Source organism: Embiotoca jacksoni, unplaced genomic scaffold, assembly GCF_022577435.1.
Source record: "Embiotoca jacksoni isolate LCO1_2020_lvr unplaced genomic scaffold, fEmbJac1.0.p SCAF_17, whole genome shotgun sequence".
In the NCBI taxonomy this organism is placed as follows: domain Eukaryota; kingdom Metazoa; phylum Chordata; class Actinopteri; family Embiotocidae; genus Embiotoca; species Embiotoca jacksoni.
The window spans coordinates 9917596-9930095 of NW_027185307.1; the positions used below are offsets into that span (position 1 = coordinate 9917596).

A 12500-nucleotide genomic window follows, 5' to 3' on the forward strand; every position below is an offset into this window, starting at 1 on the left:
CAATCCATCCCTTAATTGTTGTCCAATCTGTGACCCTATCACAGGCATTACCTCGGAATAGAAAAATAGCACAAGATAGAAAAGGGGGGGGGGGGGAAACTGTTTATTTGTTTGTAAGAATGGCAGCGTTGTAAGCGGGGAGGGGCAACAGCTCTGTAAAAGGCGGTGGTGCTTTTGTTATTTCGGGCGAGGTATGGAGCACATAATGCCTCTGCTGCGAGGCTGTGGTCGGGATAGCCCTGGCTTTGTTAGGTTTGATTTACCCAAATAAGAATTCATATGGTCTTCTTATGTATGAGATGGAAATCCATGGCTGGAAATGAATATTGCATGGGGTCTCTCTCCTCCTTCGTTTTTCTCCTCTGTCATTGCATGGAGTTCTCATTCTTTCTCCCTTTACTAATGTCTCTCCTCCTTATTTCTTTTTTGCCCCCCCCCCTCCCCCCTCCTCCTCCCCAACTCACACACACACACACGCACACACACACACACACACACACACACACACCTTCCAACTCCCTCCCTCTACACCCTTCATCCATCTGAAGCTCCCTCCCCACCTCCTCTTCCTCATATGCTATACCTAGCTCCATAATGTGAGGCTCAATGAGGCAGAAGGAGAGCTGAGTGAGGCTGGGGCCTATTAGTTTAGCTAGTCATCTATCTTTCAGCTCTATCTCTCTGACAGGCCTGTCTGACGGACTGGCGGGGAACCACCATCCATGCATTTACCGCTACATATTACCACCAGCGTCATTTAACACCGCCGCACACATGCAAAAGACCAAACTGACAGAGTGTCCGGGTCCTCCCTACTTGAAAGCGTTCCTACTTATATGCGTGATCTTAAGTGTAGTCCGAGCGGAGTGAAAACAACGTATTAAAACAGAAATATACACCTGTTGTTGATTTTGTTTTTGTTTTTGGAGGAGTAGGGAGGGGGGGGGGGTCAGGTGCTAATTGTGTATATTGGATTATAGAAGGTTTCAGAAAGTCAAATGCCGGGAAATGAAAATGGAATTTTGGAGTGCCAGCGTGTTGTTAGGCCGGGTGTCATGTTTTTTTTTTTTTTTTTTTAGTTTTTCTCCCTTTGTAAAGTCGGCAGATTTAGCATCTCCTTCATCAATCCCAAATCTCAGGCAAGCTTGAAATCTTTAGATCCGTGTGTGCGTGCGCGCGTTTGTGTGTGTCCATATGGAGATCTCCAGGGAAGGGATTACAGTGTGACCAAGTGAGCAGTGTATTTGCGCACTTCATCTCCAAGACCAAGATCCTTTAAACAAAGAGGAGCAGATAGATAGAAGGGGACGAGAGACAGAGACAGAGAGAGAGAGATATGGGTGGGGGTTGGGGTGGGGTTGGGGTGTGGGGGGCAAGGAAACACAGAAAGAAAGCTGTTTTCCCTTGCTTCATTTACATTGTCTTTTTTAATCCTATGTCACTTTAGATTAATTATAATCCATGTTACATTTTCCATGCAAATGTCCTCGATGTGGATTACTTCCAGATAGCTTTGTGCTGTGTGTGTAGATGGCACATGTCGCCGCCATGGCTCAGGGGCCCACTTCTTATAAATAACCAACTAAACAAAGGCCCTGGCATGGAAATGAGCCTGTCAGGCAGCCTAAGGAAATTACAGATCTCTACCTGCTTCAAATTAGCAAAGAAATTACTCATTGTTCCTACAGTCAAATGTTATGTATTAATCTTGCGTACAATTTGGAACTGTGACAATAAGGGAGAAACAAAATGCAATCACATGCAAACAAGGTCTGATGTTAAGTATTCCATATTAGCTTGTTCATATTCAGAATATTTTTTGTATTTTTTTTTTATATGCATGGATCTTGCAAATTTGCCCAACTTGCGACGAGAGCTGTGCTCCTTTTCTGTCTCTCTAAAATGAGATTAAAATATATTAAAGATATTAGCATGTTTAATTACACGCCTGCAGCAGTTCCTTTGTGCATGTATGTGTGTTTTCTGTGTAATGACAGCTTGTTGAACGTCTCAGACGATTTGTCAAATGTGACAAGGCCATGCTCATATTTATCTCTCATTAGAACTCAAGATGGAGATGGAAGAGAAAAGAAGGCTAGTCATTAAAAAACACAAACTACAAGACAGCTGCTGTTTAATAGCCTTTCTTTTCTCCATCTGACTACATCTCTACCTCACTCCTTCAGTCTCTCTCTCTCTCTCTCTCTCTCTAACATCCCTCCGGCTAGATCTGGGTCTGCTGAGTGCTTCAGTGGGAGTTTGGGGTTCAGAGTGTGTTGCTGTAATGTTATCAGGTGACCAGAGGTCAGCCTAATGCGTAACCTCAGAGCAGTAGGCCAGTAAATCATGCCGGCCGGCCCTCCCTGGCCCGCTTTGGCGAGCTCTCCCTCCTAGATTTACTGCTCCGTAACCTTAGCCAGTCTGCCAGGGCTCAGGACAGCTAAATTGAATACTAAATCCAAGCCACCCAGCCTTTTCCCCCCACTCTCTGCTCTATGTTTGTGGGCTTTTTGTATTCTAATGAAATGAAATGAGGGGGAATTGAATCATCAGTGGGAACATGTTGTCACTTGTAACAGGAAAAAAACACGACAGTAGGTACAGTTTGAGTGTTTTCAAATCTTTCTCCGAGACTTGATCCTGATGATGAAGTTGATTTCATAGGAAGTCATAGTTGGATGCAAAGATTCAATGAATTGCTTGTTTGTGTGACAATTCTCATTCGGTTGCTTTTGTTTGCATAAAATGTCTTGTGCCCTTCCTGACGCAAAAGGGCAGATTCTAAAATAGATCCAGAGGAATAGCATTAGCTGTCATGGTATTGTTGGTCCCCCTGCCTTTCGAGGAACTATTTGGGACAGAAATACCCCGAGGCTCAGCTGTGGGCTCCTCTGTCCCTCTCAATCATTTGTCCTTGTTCTTCAGACTGTTTCTCTACATTTCTCTCCCTTTTCCTCCGTTGCTCTCGACTTTTCACCATTTGAGCGCCCATTTGAGCGTGTGTATAAGTGTGTGTATATGCGGCTCCCTAAACATCACTGACAGTTGCAAATAAAGATGGGTGGTGTGTGTACCAGTCTCTCCCCCTGCAATGCAAAAGGGGTTGAGTGTCATAAATCACCTTTTGATTTATCTAATCAAGCAAGGTCCTGCTCCATGCAGACATTTGTCATTGGTGGAGGGGGTTGGGGATGTGGTGGTGGTGGTGGTGGTGGTGGTGGTGGAGGGGGGCCAATTTCAGGTTTATTCTACCCCCTCCACTTCACTCGGTTGCAGCTGCTGGAACCCACATAAGGATGAAGGGATGGAGGGAAGGTGGGAAGGGAGGAGGGGAAAAAAAGGACAGTCATTAAGTATGAGGTGCAGACTCAAGAGACAAAGGAAAATGAGAGGAGAGTCTCCAGCTTTCGCCTTGTTCTCCATCATGCTCTCTCCTTGTACCGCTGAGGGCAGGAACAGGAAGCTGGTTAAAAACATTCAGAGAGATAGTTATATCTTGCTCCATGAATTTATAGAGCGTTTTTGGATCATGCGACTTATTGCATTTATTTGTCTGACAGATGATTATATCCTTGGATGACACTCTCCAATCTTGAATGCAAATCCAATGCCTCAAAACAACTTTATTATTCACTGGCAAGGCTTGCCATTTAATGCTCCTAAGTGGCCATGGAGAGAACTGCTCTCAACATTCAGGGTTAACCAACTGTTTTTCTTTGTGTGAATTTCATAAGTGTTGATGAAAGCACTAGGTCAAAGACGAATCTAAACCAGAAGGACAGATCTTCATGTTGCGGGCACGCACACACGCACACACACACACACACACACTGCACACACACACACTGCACACACACACACTGCACAAACATACATTTACATTCAACATGACAGTAATCAATGGTGATGTGTGGGCCCTCTCCCCCGCCGCATTGTAAATGTGTTTGCAGCCTCTTGTCCGACAATCGCCTCATCTCCTCTCGCATGGATGTAATTTAGTTGCAAATTGACTGGAAGACGGAGACAAAAATTGAAAGTTGAAATTAGAAATGGTTATAATAAATATGGGAGGCGGGGCGCAGGCTTTGGAAAGGTCAGGTGATATGACGGGTGCTTCCAGCCTGGACCGATCTGACCAATGGAGTGTTAGAGGCCTGACATGAAGCACGTAATACGCACGCATTGTATGCACATAGACACACACGCACAAGCCCTGCAGGGGCCATCAGAAGCAGTGGAAGACGAGATTACCTCGCTCTTCTGAGCTGCGGAGCAATTCTCGGATGTTCTTGGAAATTCACATTGTGCCCTTGTGTTTTTTTTTCCTCCCGTCTCTCTCTCTTTCTTCCTTTCTTTCCTCCCTCCCTCTCTCTTGTCACTTTCCTTGACAGGCCAATATTTCAGGCTCCAGATATAGGGGATTACAAATAAAATAAGTGGAACGCCTACTTAATGCAACAGAATTAAAATGCATGAACGGGCCGGAGGAATTGATATGCGCCCAATACAAACAGGAGCCACAGAATAATATGAAATACAAAATGTTTTTTTTTCTTCAAACCCCCTCTCCATGTATCAGTGCTTTGATTTCCCTTTTTTTCCATTTGTGCATCTAGCGTGAAGCGTTGATTCGCAAGAGTGAGGCTCACATATTGCCTTGAGTGACCAGACGAGGGAGGGGACGTGAGGGGTGGGGGGGGGCTTAGGGAGAGAGGGAGGAAGAGAGCAAGGAGAAGGGAGGGAAGGAGGGAGGGAGGGAGAGTTGCTGTTGCTGTGTCTTTGTGTTGTGCAGAGTGGGTAAATTGCAGTGGCAGAGTATAGCAGGGGCTGCACGGCCTGTATCTTAGGATGAGGCTAATGAAAGATTTATCAGCGGCTGCAGCATTTACTAAATACAACCAGAGGCTGATCTCTCCACGCTGAGCCCTGCTGTTAACGTCACACGCGCTTACACGCACACATACAAACAGACACACACAAGTAGTGCTGCTACTGTACCACCAGCCGTGACCAAGCCCTGAAAATTTAGCATCTTATACAGACACAGGAGTTGTTGAAGCAGCTGGGGAAATGTATATGAACTAATGAAGTGTATAATATTACCATAACATTTAATGTATGTCGTGCTGTGATAATGAGCCTGCCTGAGTTTTTCCCACTTTACGTGTCCTCGGGGCAGAAACACGTCAGTGTATACGAATGTGAATAATGCCGTTCCTGCTTGTATCCATGCTAATGTTGTATTGGTGTCAAATCATTTTCTACATCATCACCTATGTCCCACTGAATATTAATTTTGTAGACTTGTTTATGTTATTGACTATATTATTTGTATACCATCTATATATCAATACTCATCAATTTATAATCAATTTATGATCTAATACAGCCACAACATGTCAGAATTTCAATTTATTCTCTCAAATTTGTCAATTTTACATACTTGGTTATGTTGTAGATGAATATCCCCATTTCTCATACAGCAAGGAATCCACTGGATACGTTGTTCAATATGTCACTTTACTCCAGTCCCCATTCTAAAAAGCTCAATTGAAAGAAATCTATTTTGTAGCTTTGTTGTATTGTTAAAGCCTTTAGTTCAAAAAGTAGATTTATTATGAATGTATCTAAGCTCAGATTGCAAAGATGCTAACATATAAGATGTAAATATAAATATTAACTAAGTAGCTGATGAGAAGCATTCATTTTTAAAGTTTTACACTCTCTCTCTCTCTTTCTACCATCTGCCAGGAGTGAACGCCAAATCCAAAGAGGTAACCGGACCGAACGCGATGGTTAAACATTCCCTCCTGCCAAATCGACAAATTGAAAGCCCGCCCAAAAGGCCAAAGTCTGCTGAGGGGAAGACCTCGGCTAATGACCAGGTAAATGTTTGCAGAGTATGTAAAGAAAACTGACAGTTGATCTGCACTTTCTGAACAATTTTGAATTTTGAATTTCTGGCAAATCAAAGAGGTTGTTTTTGAGCTGCTCCTCAACGTGTTTGAGGTGTACACAGGGTGACCGTGGACCTGTAACCGTTTTCACTCTGCCAAAGAAAATGTATCAAGGTTATGGACTCTTGCTTATATCTATTGGCATTTCATATCTGGAATGGAATTTTTCATTGGATGAACAGAAAGCTAATAGCTAATGAGGCCAGTTCGTCTTCATAAGCATTAATAAAATCTAACCCTCACTGTCACTGTGGGATGAGCTAATGGGAAGATACTTAACTGTAAGAAGCAGAAATGCTAAGCCAAGCATTTAGCAATTGCTGGCACCAGCTTTCATTTAAAGGGTTAAACGCATCCCACCATTCCCTCCCTGACAGAGCTTTTTACCATCAAGCACAGGCCAGCCTTTGTGTTCTTAAGTGGAATACCTGCGCTAGCCTAAGGCCTCCCTCCGTGCTTCTTTTCCCCTTTTTGCATCTCTTTAAATTATATGTGTTTTTAAATTAGATTATGAAGTATTAGCTTGTCTGGTTCTGGGCCTTGCAAGGAGGGAGGACTTAGTCATTTCAGAAATGGATTCTATTAAGACAGGTGGTAGGGAGGCAGCTATGCACAGAGTACTCCCTGTAATGAGGGCAAGGCGTAGTTTAGGAGAGTACACACCTTTGTCATCTGTAATCTCCTGATTAGAAATTCTGGCCGATCGTGTTTTCTACTAATAAAATTGCATGAGTTGAGAGACTTAAGTGAATTACATGTAACATGGTTGATCTACATTTTTTGTGTTAAAGTTGGCATGGGAATTGGTAGGGAGAGGTGAATGTGTTAGGATGAGGTGAGTGAACAGTGAAGAACACAGAAATTCTATTTGATTTTGCGGATACGGGGTAGTTTTAGCTCCCAACAATGGTTCTTGCATGTCTTGACAAAACATTTATTTGTTTTTAAATAGTAATGGTTGACCAGTGGTGCAGGCGGATGACTATGTTAAGAACTGTGTAGTTCAAGAATGATACCCACTAAAGTACATCAAGTGCAAAATGGAATCCCTGCTCTTGGATTAATTTTAACATTGCACAGGACGTCCCTTTCCTCAGATATCATAAAATGATTTCTCCACTCCTGACCAGATACTTATCATTCTATCTTGTTTTTTAGGTCCAGCAGTGTCCATATTGCAACTACAGCAGTAAAGATGCCAACCGTATGCAGCTCCATGTGATGTCCCAGCATTCCATGCAGCCAGTGATCCGCTGCCCATTGTGCCAGGATGTCCTAAGCAACAAGATTCACTTGCAGCTGCATCTCACTCACCTTCACAGTGTGGCTCCTGACTGTGTGGAAAAGCTGATTCTGACTGTATGTAGAAATAATTATAATGATTTACATTTGTGTGGCTCTGTGTATGTTAACAAAAATGGGTTTTTCAAATTAAGAAATTCTTGGAAATCCATGATGATAAACATGATGGGATTTATTAGTGAAATAAAAGATGGTTTATTGTAACTTTTTTGCTAGAAATGTTCTGTACTCCTGTGTGGGTAAGGGAAAGGGGCCTATATGCTTTTATTGTTCTCCCTTGAGATACTGCATATCTTCGATTGTTGTTCAAATCTTTCTTTAAAGGCACACATCCTCATCATTTACTGTATATATTCTACCATCTTATAAAATGGTTTCAAATCAATATAATAATGAGGAAACTCCTTTGGTTTTGACAGGTTGTTGGACCTGATACAGCAGCACCAAATAATATAATGCATCCCCAAACTGGGCAAGAGAAAAATCTGTCTTCAATGGATTCCTCTACCTCTCTTACTGATGGGTCAGGAAAGTCTCAAGGTGAGCAGAACATGCTACTTCTTTTCTTTACATCAAAAATGTTTTTGTCCAACTGTGTTTACATCTTTTTGGAATCATTTATCACAAAAAAGAATGATACATAAAAGATGTTGTGTATAGTACTTCAAATTTTATTTTGTACTTGTAGGTCACATCTCAAAGGATGGGCTGACCAACCAAGACAAGAATGATATAGACCTGCAGGGCGAGGAACTCAAGCCCCCAATGGAGGCCTCAGAAGCTCCAGACTGGAAGAGAGCAAGTGGGCTAGGACATGATAGCAAGTCCCCTGATACTCTACAAGACCATCTCAGTGAGCTCCAAAGACTCCAACAGCAACAACAGCAGCTCTCAGTGTCTGATCGTCACGTCTACAAATATCGTTGCAACCACTGCAGCCTGGCCTTCAAGACAATGCAGAAGCTTCAGATACATTCTCAGTACCATGCCATCAGAGCAGCCACTATGTGCAGCCTTTGCCAGCGCAGCTTCAGGACGTTCCTGGCCCTCAGGAAGCACTTGGAAAATGGACACCCTGAACTCAGTGAAGCTGAGGTGCAGCAACTCATAGGAAATCTGCCACTGAATGGAGATATCACTGAGAGTGAGGCCAGAGCCTTGGAGGAAGCTCAGGCCTTTGAACATGACTTGGACAAAGATGATGAAATGGACCAGGAAGAGAAGCCCAGTCCCACAGGAAGTGACAGCAGCTCTCTACTAGATGACATGGGAGCAGAGCCAAAAAGGACCCTACCATTTAGAAAAGGGCCCAACTTTACAATGGAGAAATTTTTGGACCCGTCTCGACCTTACAAGTGCACAGTATGTAAGGAGTCCTTCACCCAGAAGAACATCCTGCTAGTCCACTATAATTCTGTTTCCCACCTGCATAAATTGAAGAAGGTACTTCAAGAGGCATCAAGCCCAGTTCCACAAGAGACAAGCAACAGCATTGACAACAAACCATTCAAATGCAATATTTGTAATGTTGCCTACAGCCAAAGCTCAACACTTGAAATTCACATGAGGTCAGTGCTCCACCAGACCAAAGCCAGAACAGCCAAAACTGACATGAGCAGCAGCAGCAGTATCACTGGCACTAGTGGTCCACTACCTGCAAAAAGTCCAGGCCCAAGCGCACAAGGGAACACAAGCAACTCAGACACTGCTAGAAGTGGAACTCCTTCTTCTAACAAAGAAAACACTGTGGAACCCAAAGAACCTAACAGCAGCAAACAGCAAACAGCAACTACTGACCATGTTTCAGCACAGGCAAGCAGCCACCAGTCGGCACAATCCACAGCCCAACTGCAACTGCAGCTTCAGCATGAACTCCAGCAACAGGCTGCCTTTTTTCAGCCTCAGTTCCTTAATCCAGCTTTCTTCCCCCATTTTCCAATGACCCCAGAAGCACTGCTACAGTTTCAGCAGCCACAGTTCCTCTTCCCCTTTTACATACCAGGAGCAGAGTTCAACTTAAGCCCAGAACTTGCGCTGCACTCAGCCGCAGCTTTTGGAATGCCTGGCCTCACTGGATCATTCCTGGAGGATCTGAAGCAACAAATGCAACAGCAGCACCAGTTACAGCAGGCTCAGGCCCAGCAACAGGCTCAGCAGCAGCAGCAGCAGCAACAGCAGCAGCACGCCTCTCAGACACAGTCACAGATTCAGCAACAGAAAAACCAGCACCTGCAGAACCACAAATCCAAAATGGAGTTGTGCACTGTGTCAGTTTCAGATATACAGATGTCAAGAGAGGCAGAGGATCACCTAGAAAAACAAGAAAGCAGAGCAAAGATGGAAAATGGAGGTGATGCGTTAAATGATGGAGGAAAAGACAACAGAGATCCCAAAAAGTCAAAGTTCTCAGAGCCATTGATTCCCCCTCCACGTATTGTGTCAGGAGCAAGGGGTAATGCAGCCAAAGCACTACTAGAGAACTTTGGATTTGAGCTGGTTATCCAGTACAATGAAAACAGACAAAAAAACCAAAAGAAAAACAAAGATGGAGTTGAACAAGTGGAAATGAATACTGATAAGCTTGAGTGTGGGATGTGCGGAAAGCTCTTCTCCAACATGCTTATTCTCAAAAGCCACCAGGAGCATGTGCACAGTCACTTTTTCCCATATGTGGAGCTTGAAAAGTTTGCGCAGCAGTACAGAGAGGCCTATGACAAACTCTATCCAATAAACCCTTCTTCACCTGAGACTCCACCACCGCCGCCACCACCACCACCTCCTCCTCCTCCACCTCCTCCTGCTCCAGCCCCAGTGACGGCTCCTCAGCCTCCTTCTACATCGATGACCAAGACCCAAACCCCAGTACCTTCACCAGTTCCTGTTTCCCATCAGACAGCGCACCAACCTTCTCACCAGACACAGCCAGCCCAGCCAACACCCCCTCCTCCACCACCCACTGCCGCCCCTGCACCACCGCAAGTACAGCTCCCTGTTCCCCTAGATCTTCCCCTTTTCCCTCCTCTCATGATGCAGTCCGTCCAACACCCGGGCCTGCCCCCTCAGCTGGCCCTCCAGCTGCCAAGTATGGATTCTCTTTCCACAGACCTTACACAGCTCTGTCAGCAGCAGTTGGGTCTTGATCCAAACTTCCTCCGTCAGTCTCAGTTTAAGCGACCACGCACCCGTATCACTGATGACCAGCTGAAGATCCTTCGTGCAAACTTTGATATCAACAATTCCCCCAATGAAGAGCAAATTCAAGAGATGTCAGAGAAGTCTGGCCTGCCCCAAAAAGTCATAAAGCACTGGTTCCGTAACACCCTCTTCAAAGAAAGGCAGCGGAGCAAAGACTCTCCCTATAATTTTAATATTCCTCCCATTACTACGTTGGAAGACATTCGAATGGAGCCCCAACTCAGTGCACATGAATACTACAGGACTGACTCAACCATCAACAAGAGGTCCTCCAGGACCAGATTCACAGATTACCAGTTAAGGGTGCTTCAAGATTTCTTTGACACTAATGCCTACCCTAAGGATGATGAGATTGAGCAGCTCTCCACCGTGCTGAACCTTCCATCACGAGTCATTGTGGTGTGGTTCCAGAATGCCCGCCAGAAAGCTCGCAAGACCTATGAGAACCAGGCAGATTCTAAAGACAATGAGAAAAAAGAGCTGACCAATGAGCGATACATCAGAACCAGCAACATGCAGTACCAGTGTAAAAAGTGCAACATTGTGTTCCCACGTATCTTTGACCTTATCACTCACCAGAAAAAGCTGTGTTATAAGGATGAAGATGAGGAAGGTAATGAGGACAACATCTGTGAGGAATATATCGATACTTTTGAGCAGATTCCAGTTAAGACTTCCCAGGTACCTTTAGAGCTCGCCAAACAGTCCCAAACTGGAACTGCCACCAGTTCTGGCTCAAGCTCCCCTATGATGGCTTCTCCTCGTGCTGCCATGGGAAAAACCTCCCCCAAGCCAGACATTACCCCTGAAAGTGAACTTAAACAAACTGAGACTGCCCCTTCACCGGTGATCAAGTCACTACCAGAGCCCAGACCATCTAAGGCTTGTACCCCTCAGCCACCTCCTCAGAAAACTCCCCAGCCCCAAATGTCAAGACCCCACTCCCAGCCCCAGGCAGCTACAGTGCCCTCAAGTCCACTCTCCCTGGCCCTTTCCTCACTCACAAACAGCCTCCCCCACCAGATGCTTCAGTACCAGTGTGACCAGTGTAAGATTGCATTCCCCACTGTGGAGCTATGGCAGGAGCACCAGCACATGCATTTCTTGGCTGCTCAGAACCAATTTCTTCACTCCCAGTTCCTTGAAAGGCCCATTGATATGCCCTACATGATATTTGACCCTAACAACCCCCTAATGGCTAGCCAGCTGTTAACTGGGGGCCTCTCCCAAATCCCATCTCAGGGTACCTCTGGTATGGCCTCCGCTGCAGGCTCTGGGGCAATGAAGAGAAAACTGGATGACAAGGAGGAGAGTGCTAATGATAAAGATGGTGGAAACAGCAGTGAAGAACAACACAGAGATAAACGTTTGAGAACCACCATCACGCCAGAACAATTGGAGATTCTTTATGACAAATACCTACTTGACTCTAACCCAACAAGGAAGATGTTGGACCACATTGCACGAGAAGTTGGATTGAAAAAGAGAGTTGTGCAAGTTTGGTTTCAAAACACTCGTGCAAGAGAGAGAAAAGGGCAGTTTAGGGCTATAGGGCCCTCCCAGTCCCACAAGAAATGTCCCTTTTGCAGAGCACTGTTTAAGGCTAAATCTGCTCTAGATAGCCACATACGATCGAGACACTGGCATGAGGCTAAGCAGGCAGGGTTTAGCTTGCCACCAAGCCCAATGATGAATCAAGACAACGAAAGAGGTGAAAGCCCAAATAAGTACAATTTCTTTGACTTCTCACAGCTGCCTACCAAGACTGAGCCAAATGAGTATGAGCTGCCTGCTGCATCCTCAACTCCAGTCAAACCATCTGAGACACAGATAAAAAACTTCTTAAGCCCTTCATCCTTAAAAGCTGAAAACTGTGATGAAATTGAAGGGCCTAGGATTAATTCAGCAGAAGCATCATCTTATGATCTCTGTAAAATGGACTTTGATGAGACATCATCAATTAACACAGCCATTAGCGATGCTACAACTGGAGATGAGTATAATAACAATGAGGTTGAGAGCTTCACTGCCAATGGAGGAGACAAG

At 44.7% G+C, this 12500-nt stretch overlaps 1 protein-coding gene across 1 annotated transcript in view; it reads left to right on the forward strand.

Annotated features, from left to right (window-relative positions):
• zfhx4 (zinc finger homeobox 4) overlaps window positions 1-12500 on the forward strand; it is an 88191-nt gene that overhangs the window by 69850 nt on the left and 5841 nt on the right. The window contains 4 exon segments of the mRNA XM_069151544.1: window positions 5752-5885; window positions 7116-7316; window positions 7679-7799; window positions 7948-12500. The exon segment at window positions 7948-12500 is cut by the window's right edge and continues 862 nt beyond it. Of these exon segments, the coding sequence (XP_069007645.1) occupies window positions 5752-5885; window positions 7116-7316; window positions 7679-7799; window positions 7948-12500 (5009 nt within the window).